The 15,257-nt window shown below is 40.9% G+C and overlaps 1 protein-coding gene across 1 annotated transcript in view; it reads right to left on the reverse strand.

Moving 5' to 3' along the window:
• Window positions 1-15,257, reverse strand: part of opn4xb (opsin 4xb) — a 35,224-nt gene that overhangs the window by 1,394 nt on the left and 18,573 nt on the right. Inside the window, exons 2-8 of the mRNA XM_029717986.1 lie at window positions 9,526-9,659; window positions 8,835-9,038; window positions 6,891-7,062; window positions 3,535-3,696; window positions 1,483-1,590; window positions 1,124-1,286; window positions 343-465 (exon numbers count right to left, since the gene is read on the reverse strand). Of these exons, the coding sequence (XP_029573846.1) occupies window positions 343-465; window positions 1,124-1,286; window positions 1,483-1,590; window positions 3,535-3,696; window positions 6,891-7,062; window positions 8,835-9,038; window positions 9,526-9,659 (1,066 nt within the window). The remainder of the gene's footprint in view (window positions 1-342; window positions 466-1,123; window positions 1,287-1,482; window positions 1,591-3,534; window positions 3,697-6,890; window positions 7,063-8,834; window positions 9,039-9,525; window positions 9,660-15,257) is intronic.

Raw genomic sequence — 15,257 nt, forward strand, 5'->3', positions numbered from 1 at the left:
ACAGATACATGAGTAGATCATGGTCATGATGACAGTAAATACAGGGCTGAGGTTTCATGTGGTCCCGTGTGGCTCAGTTGGCAAAGCATGGTGCTTGCAACACTAGGGTTGTGGGTTTGATTCCTGCTGGGGCCACCCATATGAGGAAAAAAAATGCATGTACTACTATATTTGGATAAAATGTTTTCTAAATGGCATAAAGGCACAACAATGTCCACCAATCAAGTAGTACAATTCAGATCAATGTGTGGTCACAACATGATGTTCAATGACTGAGGAGAAATACCAAACCAATGGCAAATAAAAAGGCAAACAACACCGCAAGTATCTCTGCTCTCTCACCTTCTCTGCAGCACAAATGATCTTGGTCTTGCAACATTTGTCTTTGGGCATTTTAAAGGACGAGGTGCTTCTGAAGGAGGCGTCGTTACGCTCTGGAGGATCCAGCACCACATCTCCAAACACCTGTGGTTAGGAACCATATATGGATTTAGTTCAACTTTCTTTTCTCAACTTTTGACAAGAAAAACCTGAGGGAGCCATAATCTTCAAAAAGCAAAGAGGATTCTTCGGAGATGCCTGTGAGGGTAGCAGCAGGGTCGAGCCAAGAAAAGACCCACATGGCACAATGCCTTGTCTAGGATCAGTGCTCATATTAGACAACATTTCATTTGTTTCACCTACAGGTAACAGAAAACCCCCATTCTAATATGTTGGTAATAAACAGTGTCCACCCTCCTTAAACTGCAGTGTTTGAACATTGACCCTGTGTGCTCTATTTTGGTCTAAAGTTAAATTACTCCATTGTTTATGTTTTGTTGGTTCCATTTGAACATTTGTTTGTAACAATGTAGAGGTTCAAAATATATAAAAAAACGTCCATGTCGATCTCATATGGTTGTTGAATGCCAGTAGTTAATAGTGAAGATCTGCCGTAGGGAATGATAATGTTGATAATGATAATGTTGACCTGAAGTCAAACCTACGCCATTGATCATACTTTAGCTCTAGGGTGAAGTTTCCCCTAGGTACAGATCTAGGATCAGCTACTCCTTCCACAATCATAACCTTAACCATTCATGGGGGAAATGCACAACTGACCCAGCTTCAGCCTACACCTTACCATACTGGAGGAGATGGAGGATGTGGCGCAGAAATGGGTCCTTGAGACGGACGACTGCCTGCTGATAGTGGAATCTCGGAAGGATGACTCGCTGTTGAAGTCCTTTTTGTCCTTTCTCGGTGACAGACATCTCAAACAAGGTACCTTCTCTGCCAATGTGGCCCTGTAGACGACATGGAGGACCAAAAAACTTTTGAAACACATATTTTTTTTATTTTTTTTTACAGTAAATAGCACAGAGCAAAGTGAATTTTCCTAGTTAGGGTTGATAAAACACATCTATTCATTTATTCAGTAATTTGTTTGTTTATTTATTCTTTCAATCATTCATTGGATTTTCATAACACACAGTAGTTTACCTGTACTTTGTGTGTATAATGGCATAAATAAAAGGGTTGTAGATGGTAGAGGCTTTGGCTATAACTGCAGGTACGGCTTTGGAGTACGGGGACAGAATGTTGGCGTGTCTGAAAACACAGAAGACAAGGAAGTCATCTCTCCATTATCCAGTAACGAAGGCAGTGTAATGGTTGGGATTATCCAAAACATCTATCAACAGCTGGACCAGGGTTTATGTACCTTCCAGTACAGATGGAGAGAAATATTTAAATGTTATATAACGAAGCCTCTGTCTCAGTAGTAATGGGAAAAACACATGGCAAAAAATTTCATGACAATTTTATTCAATTAACAAAGAGAAGACGTTAGTTACCTAGTTGTTGAATGTATTCATTTGAATCTTTCAATTTTATATATATATATATATATATATATATATATTTTATTTTTTATTTTTGAGGGGGGATATTTTAACTTTTTGGGGGTGACAGAGATATATTGGAAATGAGAGAGGTGACAGAGATATATTGGAAATGAGAGAGGTGACAGAGAGAGAGTGGGCGTGGAGCTGGCAGTAATTCCCAGGATTTCACATATTCTTATAGAAACCAAGAAAATCCCCCACATTTTTGGAAAGAAGAACAGAAATGTCAAGTTTGGTGGTAAATCTAATCTTGAAAAGTGCAGAATACCTCAGAATGATCTGAATGTAAAGCTAGTGAAAATAAAAATATCACTCAAGGCATGTTTATCAAAAAGGCAACGTAAGACAAACATGCCCACACACGGTACATCCAGTAGCTCTAGAAATATATTACAGTATTGTTCTACGGACATACACACAAACCTGGACATTGCTACATTAGATGATGTCAAAAATAATTACATTTTGTAATGACTGTCGTGTGTGGAGGACCAAGACGCAACAGGGAAGTGTATACTCATCTTCTCTTTTTAATATATAAGAAGGAGAAACAAAATAAACACGTATACAATTAACAGAAACGACACTAACAGTTCTGTCAGGTGACAAGCACAAAACAGAATACAACTACCCACAATCCACAATGCAAACACACCCCTAATTATAGGACCTTCAATCAGAGGCAACGATAGACAGCTGCCTCCAACCGAAGGCCCCAACACCAATTAACTAAACATAGAAATACAAATGACTAGACAGAACATAGAAATAAATTAACATAGAACAATAACCAAAACCCTGGACTAATAAATCAAATACCCCTCTCTACATGGACACATACACACAACCACCCTGAACCACATAAAACAAATACCCCCTGCCACGTCCTGACCAAACTAAACACTAACAAATAACACCTTTACAGGCAAAGAGGGACTTTGCAATTAATTGCAATTCATCTGATCACTCTTCATAACATTCTGGAGTATATCCTAAATGCCATCATACAAACTGAGGCAGCAGATTTTGTGAAAATTTATATTTGTGTCATTCTCAAAACTTTTGGCCACGACTGTACTACTCCCTTCACAGAACAGCGCAAACTGTCTCTAACCAGAATAGAAAGAGGAGTGGGAGGCCCCGGTGCACAACTGAGCGAGAGGACAAGTACATTAGAGTGTTCCGTTTGAGAAACAGATGCCTCACAAGTCCTCAACTGGCAGCTTCATTAAATAGTACCCACAAAACACCACTCTCAATGTCGACAGTGAAGAGGCGACTCCGGGATGCTGGTTTTCCTTCAAAAACAAGGACATTTCTAATGACCCCAAACTTTTGAACGGTAGTGTATATGTCAAATCAAACCAAATAAATCTAATCAAATTTGATTTGTCACATGCGCCGAATACAAGTAAGAATTTCACCTTACCGTGAAATACTTACTTACAAGCCCTTAATCAACAATGCAAGTTCAAGAAATAGAGTTAAGAAAATATTTACTAAATAAAAAATATAAATTAAATAAAAAGCAACACAATAAAATAACAATAGCAAGGCTATGTACACGGGGTACCGGTACCGAGTCAATGTGCGGGGATACAGGTTAGTCGAGGTCACCCAAGCTTTTATATATTTTGTATATACTTACCCTGCCCAGGAGATCATGGTGACGGTGGCATACGGCGACCAGGACAACACATACACAACAATGACCACAAAGGCGATTTTGGCCAGCTTCCACTCATTCCTGATGCTCTTCTGCTGGATCAGAGTACATTTCCTCACTTGTGTCCCCAAGTTTTCTACATCCCTGCAGGAACAAACAGAGGAGCCTGTCTGTTAGGTGGAAACAATGACACAAAGGACAACCCACATGAAAAAAATACTACAGTTGACTATAGAATTCTATAGTCAACTGTAGTATACTGTAGAATAATATACTACACACTGTAGTATCCCTCGATCAATTGTAGTACTTACTAGAGAATGTTGCATTCAGTGGAGGCTGGTGGGAGGAGCTATAGGAGGACGGGCTCATTGTATTGGCTGGAACATAATAGTTGGAACAGAGTCAAACATGTGGTTTCCATATGTTTGATGTGTTTGATACTGTTCCATTGATTCCATTCCGGCCATTACAATGAGCCCATCCCCCTATAGCTCCTCCCACCAGCCGCCACTGGTTGTAGTATACCGTAAAATTCTATCGTAAATACAATATTATTATCCTCAACAACAAAAAACACTGTAGTAAATATTACAGTAATGTCAGTAAAAACACTACAGTCTGCAAAAACACTACAGTCTGCAAAAACAGTGAAGTTTTTTAACAATAGTAATAGTACAAGTATTTAATTTGCATATACCCTGCCCATTCCCCTCCCCCAAGTTCCAAGTTGTGCCACCCATAAGTGGGAAACCTACATGCCAAGTATAGATCATACATTGTGTTGCCTGCAAGTTATAGGAAGGAGTAGAACTTTTGAATTATCTGTTCAGACCACATGCTTACCTTTCTAAAGGTTATGGACAATGTGCACTTAGTATTTTCCCAGTAGGTTCATTCTGTAGCTAGAGGACTCCTGATATGCCCAGAACTGACAAGTAAATTATATTTTTTGGTCTTTATCTGTTATTGTTTAGTACTGTCTTTTTGTTAGCTAGGGCCATCAACTTAAGTGCTACCTGTCTTCCCAGTAGTCTACTTGGTGTGTAAACTGCTGACTGCTCATCATTTGCAGATGATTGTTGACACATCAATCAGGATTAAGGGGCAGGGCAATTTGTGACTAGTTTTGGTAATCACTATATCAAAGGCTGAGTGGTTTCCCCTCTTCTAGGCAATCAGCAATTAGTGTTAGCACTTCAGTCTCTCCTGGTTTCTCAGCGCCGGCTGTAATCGGCGGTCTCGTCGGCAAAACTAAGACCTTCGCCAAAACAAAGACGGTTCTGCCGAGTTGTTCTAGGAAGGAACGAGAGGAAGTCTCCACACCACTCTCACTTGAGTACCTTGTAATTTTCTGATTTCATTTTGCACTTTTGTAGCTTTGGTAATTATGTGTGTTTTCTATACCTGTTAATTCCTCTCCCTGTAGGCTTTACAGACGCTCTCCATCCCCTGGCTGCAACCCTTCTAATTTAGTGTACCCTGCGCACACAATCCATGTGGAATTCCTGGTCTCAACCTCCCGATGTCTGCTTTCGATTAATTTCTTTCCAACTCTTTCTTTCCCCTTCTTGCCTTTTTTGACCTCCCCCTTTCCCAATCCCCTCCAATTTACAAGGCAGGTAATACGCTTGACCTCATCTTTACTAGAGGCTGACAGCCTACTAATCCCACTCCAAGTCTCTGATCAGTACTTTCTTTACTGTCTCCCTCTCCTCTGTGCCTTATTGCTTAATAAGGCCATGCTCATGAAAATAAAAACTATCCTCCCTCATCTTAAACGGCACAGACCGCCACTGGTGTGGAAGGAGGTGAAGCAGCAATAGCTGGCATTTCCCTCCCTCCCTGACTGTCTCGAAGCATGGCATTTGATTGGCTACGGCGGGGCATTGCCGGAGTATTTACATGACACATGTAACCATGTTATGTAATATTGTCAATGTTTTTTGTTGTTGTCAGGGTTTAAAGATCAAATAGACTCGGGATGTCCTTTGTAATATGGTCACGCTATGAGATGGATGCCCAGCACTGTGGACATCCTGAAAATTCATCCTGATTATGATTGTCTATGAGATTGATGCCCAACACTGTGGACATCCTGAAAATTCATCCTGATTATGATTGTCTATGAGATTGATGCCCAGCACTGTGGACATCCTGAAAATTCATCCTGATTATGATTGTCTATGAGATTGATGCCCAGCACTGTGGACATCCTGAAAATTCATCCTGATTATGATTGTCTATGAGATTGATGCCCAGCACTGTGGACATCCTGATAATTCATCCTGATTATAGTGATCGTCTATGATTCTAAAGTGTCCCGTGGCATAACGGTTCCATGTTACAGTTACATTAATATATATATTCTTAGCCTTCAACGAGGTGGATGTGGGTGGATATAATTTATGTTAGAATAACCATTGTGTAACCATTTGTAGTTACAGTACGTATATGTCACATAAGCTGACATATTAGTTGTTCGTTACTTATCTAATTACATATTCGTTATATGTCATAAAGCATGGCTAGGTTTAGGGACAGGTTCATGGTTAGGGTTAGGGACAGGTTCATGGTTAGGGTTAGGGACAGGTTCATGGTTAGGGACAGGTTCATGGTTAGGGACAGGTTCATGGTTAGGGTTAGGGACAGGTTCATGGTTAGGGACAGGTTCATGGTTAGGGACAGGTTCATGGTTAGGGTTAGGGACAGGTTCATGGTTAGGGACAGGTTCATGGTTAGGGTTAGGGACAGGTTCATGGTTAGGGTTAGGGACAGGTTCATGGTTAGGGTTAGGGACAGGTTCATGGTTAGGGTTAGGGACAGGTTCATGGTTAGGGACAGGTTCATGGTTAGGGACAGGTTCATGGTTAGGGTTAGGGACAGGTTCATGGTTAGGGACAGGTTCATGGTTAGGGTTAGGGACAGGTTCATGGTTAGGGTTAGGGACAGGTTCATGGTTAGGGTTAGGGACAGGTTCATGGTTAGGGTTAGGGACAGGTTCATGGTTAGGGTTAGGGACAGGTTCATGGTTAGGGACAGGTTCATGGTTAGGGTTAGGGACAGGTTCATGGTTAGGGTTAGGGACAGGTTCATGGTTAGGGTTAGGGACAGGTTCATGGTTAGGGTTAGGGACAGGTTCATGGTTAGGGTTAGGGACAGGTTCATGGTTAGGGTTAGGGACAGGTTCATGGTTAGGGTTAGGCTTAGTGTCTTGGGTGGATGTAGGTGTCCCAGCCTGATAGAGTGTGGCTTCTCAGTTATAATATGATGATTATAATAGGATTGTTATGATTAGTAGTATTATGTCACCCAAGAAACTGGCATAATAGTCCCACCTGCTGGCAGTGCGGATGGCCAGGAACATGAAGAGGTAGCAGTAGAAGATGACTCCCAGTGGGATGAAGAAGGTAAAACAACACAGCATCATGGTGTAGCTCTGGTTGGCGTACGTGTATGTGACATAATCCCAAGTGCAGGAAGTCATGAGGCCCTCTGGGATATAGGAGCCTGTAAGAGCCAATACAAAATACAAAAAATACACACAGTGTAAGTCCTGGCAGGTACTGGATGTCTTGGATAGGATAGGGTAGGATAGGGTAGGATAGGATAGGGTAGTATAGGATAGGGTAGGATAGGATAGGGTAGTATAGGATAGGGTAGGATAGGATAGGGTAGTATAGGGTAGGATAGGATAGGATAGGGTAGGATAGGATAGGATAGGGTAGTATAGGGTAGGATAGGATAGGGTAGGGTAGGATAGGATAAGGTAGGATAGGATAGGATAGGATAGGATAGGGTAGTATAGGATAGGATAGGGTAGGGTAGGATAGGGTAGGGTAGGATAGGGTAGGATAGGATAGGGTAGGATAGGGTAGGATAGGATAGGATAGGATAGGGTAGGATAGGATAGGATAGGGTAGGGTAGTGTAGGATAGGATAGGGTAGGATAGGATTGGATAGGGTAGGATAGGATTGGATAGGATAGGGTAGGATAGGATAGGATAGGGTAGGATAGGATAGGGTAGGATAGGATAGGATAGGGTAGTATAGGATAGGATAGGGTAGGATAGGATAGGGTAGTATAGGATAGGATAGGGTAGGATAGGATAGGGTAGGGTGGGGTAGGATAGGATAGGATAGGATAGGGTAGAATAGGATAGGATAGGGTAGGATAGGATAGGGTAGGATAGGGTAGGATAGGGTAGGATAGGGTAGGGTAGGATAGGATAGGATAGAATAGGATAGGGTAGGATAGGATAGGGTAGGATAGGATAGGATAGGATAGGGTAGGATAGGATAGGGTAGGATAGGGTAGGATAGGATAGGGTAGGATAGGGTAGGATAGGATAGGATAGAGTAGGGTAGGATAGGATAGGGTAGGATAGGATAGGGTAGGGTAGGGTAGGATAGGGTAGGATAGGATAGGGTATGGTAGGGTAGGATAGGGTAGGATAGGATAGGATAGGATAGGGTAGGATAGGATAGGGTAGGGTAGGATAGGATAGGGTAGGGTAGGGTAGGATAGGATAGGGTAGGGTAGGGTAAGATAGGATAGGGTAGGGTAGGATAGGATAGGGTAGGGTAGGGTAGGATAGGATAGGGTATGCAGGGTAGGGTAGGATAGGGTAGGGTAGGATAGGATAGGGTAGGGTAGGGTAGGGTAGGGTAGGATAGGGTAGGATAGGGTAGGATAGGATAGGATAGGGTATGGCAGGGTAGGGTAGGATAGGGTAGGGTAGGGTAGGGTAGGATAGGATAGGGTAGGATAGGGTAGGATAGGGTAGGATAGGATAGGGTAGGGTAGGGTAGGGTAGGATAGGGTAGGGTAGGATAGGATAGGGTAGGGTAGGATAGGGTAGGATAGGATAGGGTAGGATAGGATAGGGTAGGGTGGGGTAGGGTAGGATAGGGTAGGATAGGATAGGGTAGGGTAGGATAGGGTAGGATAGGATAGGATAGGGTAGGGTAGGGTAGGATAGGATAGGGTAGGGTAGGATAGGATAGGATAGGGTAGGATAGGATAGGATAGGGTAGGGTAGGGTAGGGTAGGGTAGGGTAGGATAGGATAGGATAGGATAGGATAGATGTTTAATTTAATGGGTTGGGTTCACCACAGCCCATTAAGCATTTTAAGTGGTTAAATGCTTTGCTCGAGATCACAACAGCAGAAATATTGATGCCATCGACCCTCGATCCCATCAGCCCAGCAATCATCCATTTTTACATTTACTTCTTAGCATATGAGGATGTGAATTTCAGTTGTTGGTGAAAGGACTTACTCCAGCCAACGAGTGGGGCAAAACTCCAGGCAAAAGAGTAAAGCCACACCATTAGTATTGCCAGGGTGGTCCGACGCCTTGACGACCGGCCAAGGGCCTTGAGGGGCTGGGTGATGACCAGGTAGCGGTCAATGGAGATAGCCAACAGGTTGATCATGGAGGTGATGCCAAAGAGAGCCCCACAGAAGGCATACATTTTGCATCCTGCAGACACACAGTTCAAATGCAGGTCAAAACCAACAATGTTCAGAGATTCAGATTGTAACCGTCGATAGAAAATGATCAATTATCAAACATGAACAAATAGCAACAAAGACTGTTTTGTGTTCCTCTTCGGGAGTTCCCTTTCACCGTCCACTATGGTGGTTGAATAGAATGGGCAACATTTTCGTAGCGCAAAGAAATATCATAAACCTCATAATCTCACAGTGAGATTTGATTAAAATTATTTTTCAACAAGGTGCATTATTAGGAGACGATTATCTAACTAGAGTTTAGTAAACTGAGCAATACGTAAATAGTAGCCTCTTTATAAGGCACATTGTTGAAGAAAAGTTTATAATTAAATCCAGCTGCTAGATTATAATGAGGTTTATGGTAAATGTTGCACTTTGCACAATTCTTTTGAACTATATGACAATCAATGTTTGAGATGGTGCGGTGAAAGAAAGGAGAGAAAGGGGGGACTTACCGTACTCGCCAAAAATCCACTCTTTATAGAGACAGTTAATGAAGAAGATGGGCGACTGTGTGAAAGCCATGAGGAAGTCGCTCACCGCCTGGTTCATGATGAAGTAGTTGGGCAGATTGCGGAGTTTCTTATTACTGTAACACAGGTAGGTGGGAATATATTATGCCAAACCACATTTCAAATCCATGAGCGCACAAATGGCATAGGCCTATACAAATTCAAAACAAAAAAAATAATAATGTTTTAAGTGAGAAAAGACATTGGTCTGAAGCTGAAAAAAGAAAGGAAATTCACACGAGCACCACAATGTCTATTCCACCCATGCTCTACCAAGGTTTTCCAGCACACAGCTTTGACCTACTACAGCAGCAGCTAAGTTGGTATTGTACTTCAGACTATGTGTAGGCAGGTTGATTAGGATTCAAACCTTCTCAAACAGCCTAGTTCATACTCTTAGAGGAGGTGCTTCCACAATGATGTGATTTGTACCACATTCAATAATTGACTTTGATTGCGCAGCATACAAGGTCAATTATTGGATTCTTCACACACCACAATAAGATATTATCACATTACACTACATTTTAAAGCTTTTTTGTATTAAGTGAAAGCAAGCTTTGCTTTTATTCTTACAACACCATCAGGCTTGATTGAGCTGTTTTGTCTTGTAGTAATGTGGTGCATGCCTGTATTTCCTTAAACCTTTTATTTTAGCAATACATGTCATTGAAATAAATGATTATAACATCCTTTTTTGGTCAATAGGTGCCCAACATAACAGTTGGTGGTGATGTGCTGGACACAGTAGCTCAGATAAATACAGCCTGTCTGCATTCCTGATTTCTGTAACTGTTACCTGTGTAATATTGAATTAAGGTCAGAAACACTTGTCTTTCAAACATGGTCCTGTTTTATCAATTACTGTGGTGATAAAGGGACAGTTCATTACCTCGGTCAAAATAATGTGTCGTTTAAAGTTATGTTTGTACTTGCAATAAAGATAGTGACGTAACAAAAATACACATTTACAATAGGCCTACAGTATATCTAAAAATACATACAGACAAATTATGTGTGTATATATATATATACATACTACCGGTCAAAAGTTTTAGAACACATACTCATTCAATAGTTTTTCTTCATTTTTACTATTTTCTACATTGTAGAATAATAGTGAAGACATCAAAGCTATGAAATAACACATATGGAATCATGTATTTTTTTTAAAAGTAGCCACCCTTTGTCTTGATGACAGCTTTGCACACTCTCGGAATTCTCTCAACCAGGTTCATGAGGAATGCTTTTCCAACAGTCTTGAAGGAGTTCCCACATTTGCTGAGCACTTGTTAGCTGCTTTTCCTTCACTCTACGGTCCAACTCATCACAAACCATGGGTTGAGGTCAGGTGATTGTGGAGGGCAGGTCATCTGATGCAGCACCATCACTCTCCTTCTTGGTCAGATAGCCCTTACACATCCTGGAGGTGTGTTTTGGGTCATTGTCCTGGGGAAAAAAATTATTATTTGCAGTGCCTTGGACCGCTGCACCACTCGGGAGCCTAAGGACAGATTTCCACCGGTCTAATGTCCATTGCTCGTGCTTCTTGGCCCAAGCAAGTCTCTTCTTATTGCTGGTGTCCTTTAGTAGTGGTTTCTTTGCAGCAATTTGACCATGAAGGCCTGAATCACACAGTCTCCTCTGAACAGTTGATGTTGAGATGTGTCTGGTGAACTCTGTGAAGCATTTATTTGGGCTGCAATTTCTGAGGCTGGTAGCTCTAATGAACTTATCCTCTACAGCAGAGGTAACTCTGGGTCTTCCATTCCTGTGGCGGTCTTCATGAGAGCCAGTTTCATCATAGTGCTTGATGTTTTTTGTGACTGCACTTGAAGAAACTTTCAAAGTTCTTGAAATTTTCCGCATTGACTGACCTTCATGTCTTAAAGTAATGATGGACTGTCGTTTCTCTTTGTTTATTTGAGCTTATTGGAACTGATTGGCTCAAACGGATTAAGAAGTAAATAAATTCCACAAATTAACTTTTAACAAGGCACACCTGTTAATTGAAATGCATTCAGACTACCTCATGAAGCTGGTTGAAAGAATGGCAAGAGTGTGCAAAGCTGTCATCAAGGCAATAGGTGGCTACTTTGAAGAATCTCAAATATAACATATATTTTGATTTGTATAACACTTTTGGTTACTACATGATTCCATATGTGTTATTTCTTAGTTTTGAAGTCTTCACTATTATTCTACAATGTAGATAATAGTAAAAATAAAGAAAAACCCTTGAATGAGTAAGTGCGTCCAAACATTTGACTGGTACTGTATATATACTGGTATACATAATTTTAATAGCAGTCCATTATCCCTCTGAAGAATATGAAGTATGAACTTCTTTTTATAAGAAACAATGTGTTGGAAATCCCAAATTGTTTGCATAGTCAACTTACACACAGCTCTGACACACACACTTACCTCACCAGACATGCCACCAGGGGTCTTTTCATAGTCCCCAAATCCAGAACAAATTCAAGAAAGCGTACAGTATTATATAGAGCCCTTATTGCATGGAACTTCCTTCCATCTCATATTGCTCAAATAAACAGCATATCTGGTTTCAAAAAACAGGTAAAGCAACAGCTCACCACCTTTCCCCTATTTGACCTAGATAGTTTGTGTGTATGTATTGATGTGTAGACTATGTGTGCCTTAAAAAAATGCATGTAGTTCTGTCCTTGAGCTGTTGTCTATTGATGTTCTGTATTATGTTATGTTTCCTGTTCTGTGTGAACACCAGGAAGAGTAGCTGCTGCTTCTGCAACAGCTAATGGGGATCCTAATAAAATACTAAATTAGGCTCTTTGAGAAGGTTTGAATCCTAATCAACTTGCCTACACATAGTCTGAAGTACAATACCAAAATAGCTGCTGTAGTAGGTCAAAGCTGTGTGCTGGAAAACCTTGGTAGAGCATGGGTGGAATAGACATTGTGGTGCTCATGTGAATTTCCTTTCTTTTTTCAGCTTCAGACCAATACCTATTGTCACTTAAAATATATTATTTTGTTTTTAATTTCCGTGTTTTTTACACCGGAAGGTGATTATGCAACATTATTAATACAACATTATAATACAGTATAACACAGCAATAAAAGTTAGGTAAAAGTACACAATAATGACAAATGGCAACAGAAATAATGTAGTTATTAGTATTTTAGTTAATATTAACAGCTGATTTTCCAGCGGGAAGCAAAAAAAACAGAAACCCATTTAAGCCAATATGGAGTAAACTGGGAAAATATCCCTATCTCTATTAAGACAATCAAGAAAGCTCCTGGAAAATACACACATAATCAACATGTCCCATTAACTATTTACATGAAAATGTACCTTATAGTTTACTGAAAAAGGCCTAGTACTGCATTACCTGTAAACAAAGGTGAGTTATCACTAAATATAAAATGTACAACCAAATGTACATTCATCAGATATAGTCAACTTTGTAACTATAATTCAGGGATGGCCACAGTTGCTCCTGACAAGCTACAGGTTTATGCAGGCTTTTTTGTTCAAGCCCAGTTCATGGTCTGGATGAACAGCTGAGATCTCGATGAACAGCTGAGATCTCGATGAACAGCTGAGATCTGGATGAACAGCTGAGATCTGGATGAACAGCTGAGATCTGGATGAACAGCTGAGATCTGGATGAACAGCTGAGATCTCGATGAACAGCTGAGATCTGGATGAACAGCTGAGATCTGGATGAACAGCTGAGATCTCGATGAACAGCTGAGATCTCGATGAACAGCTGTGATCTCGATGAACAGCTGAGATCTGGATGAACAGCTGAGATCTGGATGAACAGCTGAGATCTGGATGAACAGCTGAGATCTGGATGAACAGCTGAGATCTGGATGAACAGCTGAGATCTCGATGAACAGCTGAGATCTGGATGAACAGCTGAGATCTGGATGAACAGCTGAGATCTGGATGAACAGCTGAGATCTCGATGAACAGCTGAGATCTGGATGAACAGCTGAGATCTGGATGAACAGCTGAGATCTGGATGAACAGCTGAGATCTGGATGAACAGCTGAGATCTCGATGAACAGCTGAGATCTGGATGAACAGCTGAGATCTGGATGAACAGCTGAGATCTGGATGAACAGCTGAGATCTGGTTGAACAGCTGAGATCTGGATGAACACATGAGATCTGGATGAACAGCTGAGATCTCGATGAACAGCTGAGTGGTAGAACCAGGTGTTGTAGCACTGGGCTTGAACAGAAAAGCCTGAATAACGCTGTGGATCATTAAGAGCAATTTTGATAACTCCTGATACAAACACTGCTACAAATGACAAACTGTTGAGAAATGCCTGTTGAAAAACACCTGTAAAATACAGTCATTAGACAGTGCAAAAAAATGATAGACATATTTACAAATCTGAAACTGGATAGGTGTTCTAAATTCTTGAATACAAAACTTCAGCTACAAATGTCCTAAGTAATGCTGTACACAGCTGTCCAATTCCAGTAAAATAATTGTCTTCATTAATAAATGGCAGTAAACAGTAAATATGAAAACAAGTGGGAGTACTCACAGATTTGGAACAGAACATTCATTTTAACTAATGATTGTGTGCGAAGTACCATGAGCGTGCATTTGAATTGGCATAAGTTGTTTGTCAGTTCCACATGGGCCAGCTTGCATTTCTCTGTGACAGGTGCATGGCCTCAATCCGTCACTCTGACATAAAGCACAGTGTCTCTGGGCAGTACTGTAGGGATGGCGTGCATCTCACGGATGAGAGCAATGACCTCTTTCTTCCTTGAGGGTCTGAGAGCTGGTCTTTCCTTCGTTCTAGGAACATGCACACAGTAAAACACACCACCACACTCATTGTCACGCGCCTGCCTCTCTACGAACCCAAAGGTTATTTTAATGAATACAAATAAGCACTGTGTGTCAAAACTATACACTAAAGAGAGAGGTCAAAATGTACCCTCCTTCAGTTCCGAACGCAGTGACACTGACCGTTAAACTACGAACCTTGTTATAAACATGTCAACTTCACACTATTTAACTGGACAATCTGGTGATGACAGAAAGCTTTCATTGCACAATGTTTTTGTTGTTAATTCACTCTGATTGAACGTTTATTTCTCTTGCTTGGTTAAAAAGAAATCGTCTGAAACGGTTGATGTGTCGAAAACAATCTCATTTACAGTGCATTCGTAAAGTATTCAGACCCCCTGACTTTTTCAACATTTTGTTACGTTACAGTCTTATTCTAAAATGGATTAAATAAAAACTTTTCCTTATCAATCTATACACAATACCCCATAATGGCAAAGTGACAACAGGCTTTTAGAAACTTTAGCAAATGTATATAAAAAATTAACAGAAATAACTTATTTACATAAGTCTTCAAAGCCTTTGCTATGAGACTTGAAATTGAGCTCATGTGCATCCTGTTTCCATTGATCATCCTTGAGATGTTTCTACAACTTGGTTGGTGTCCACCTGTGGTAAATTCAATTGATTGGGCATGATTTGGAAAGGCACACACCTGTTTATATAAGGTCCCACAGTTGACAGTGCATATCAGAGCAAAAACCAAGCCATGAGGTCGAAGGCATTGTCCGTGGAGCTCCGAGATGGGATTGTGTTGAGGCACAGATCTTGAGAAGGGTACAAAAACATTTATTCAGCATTGAAGGTC

The sequence above is a fragment of the Salmo trutta genome, chromosome 27, assembly GCF_901001165.1.
Source record: "Salmo trutta chromosome 27, fSalTru1.1, whole genome shotgun sequence".
Lineage (NCBI taxonomy): Eukaryota > Metazoa > Chordata > Actinopteri > Salmoniformes > Salmonidae > Salmo > Salmo trutta.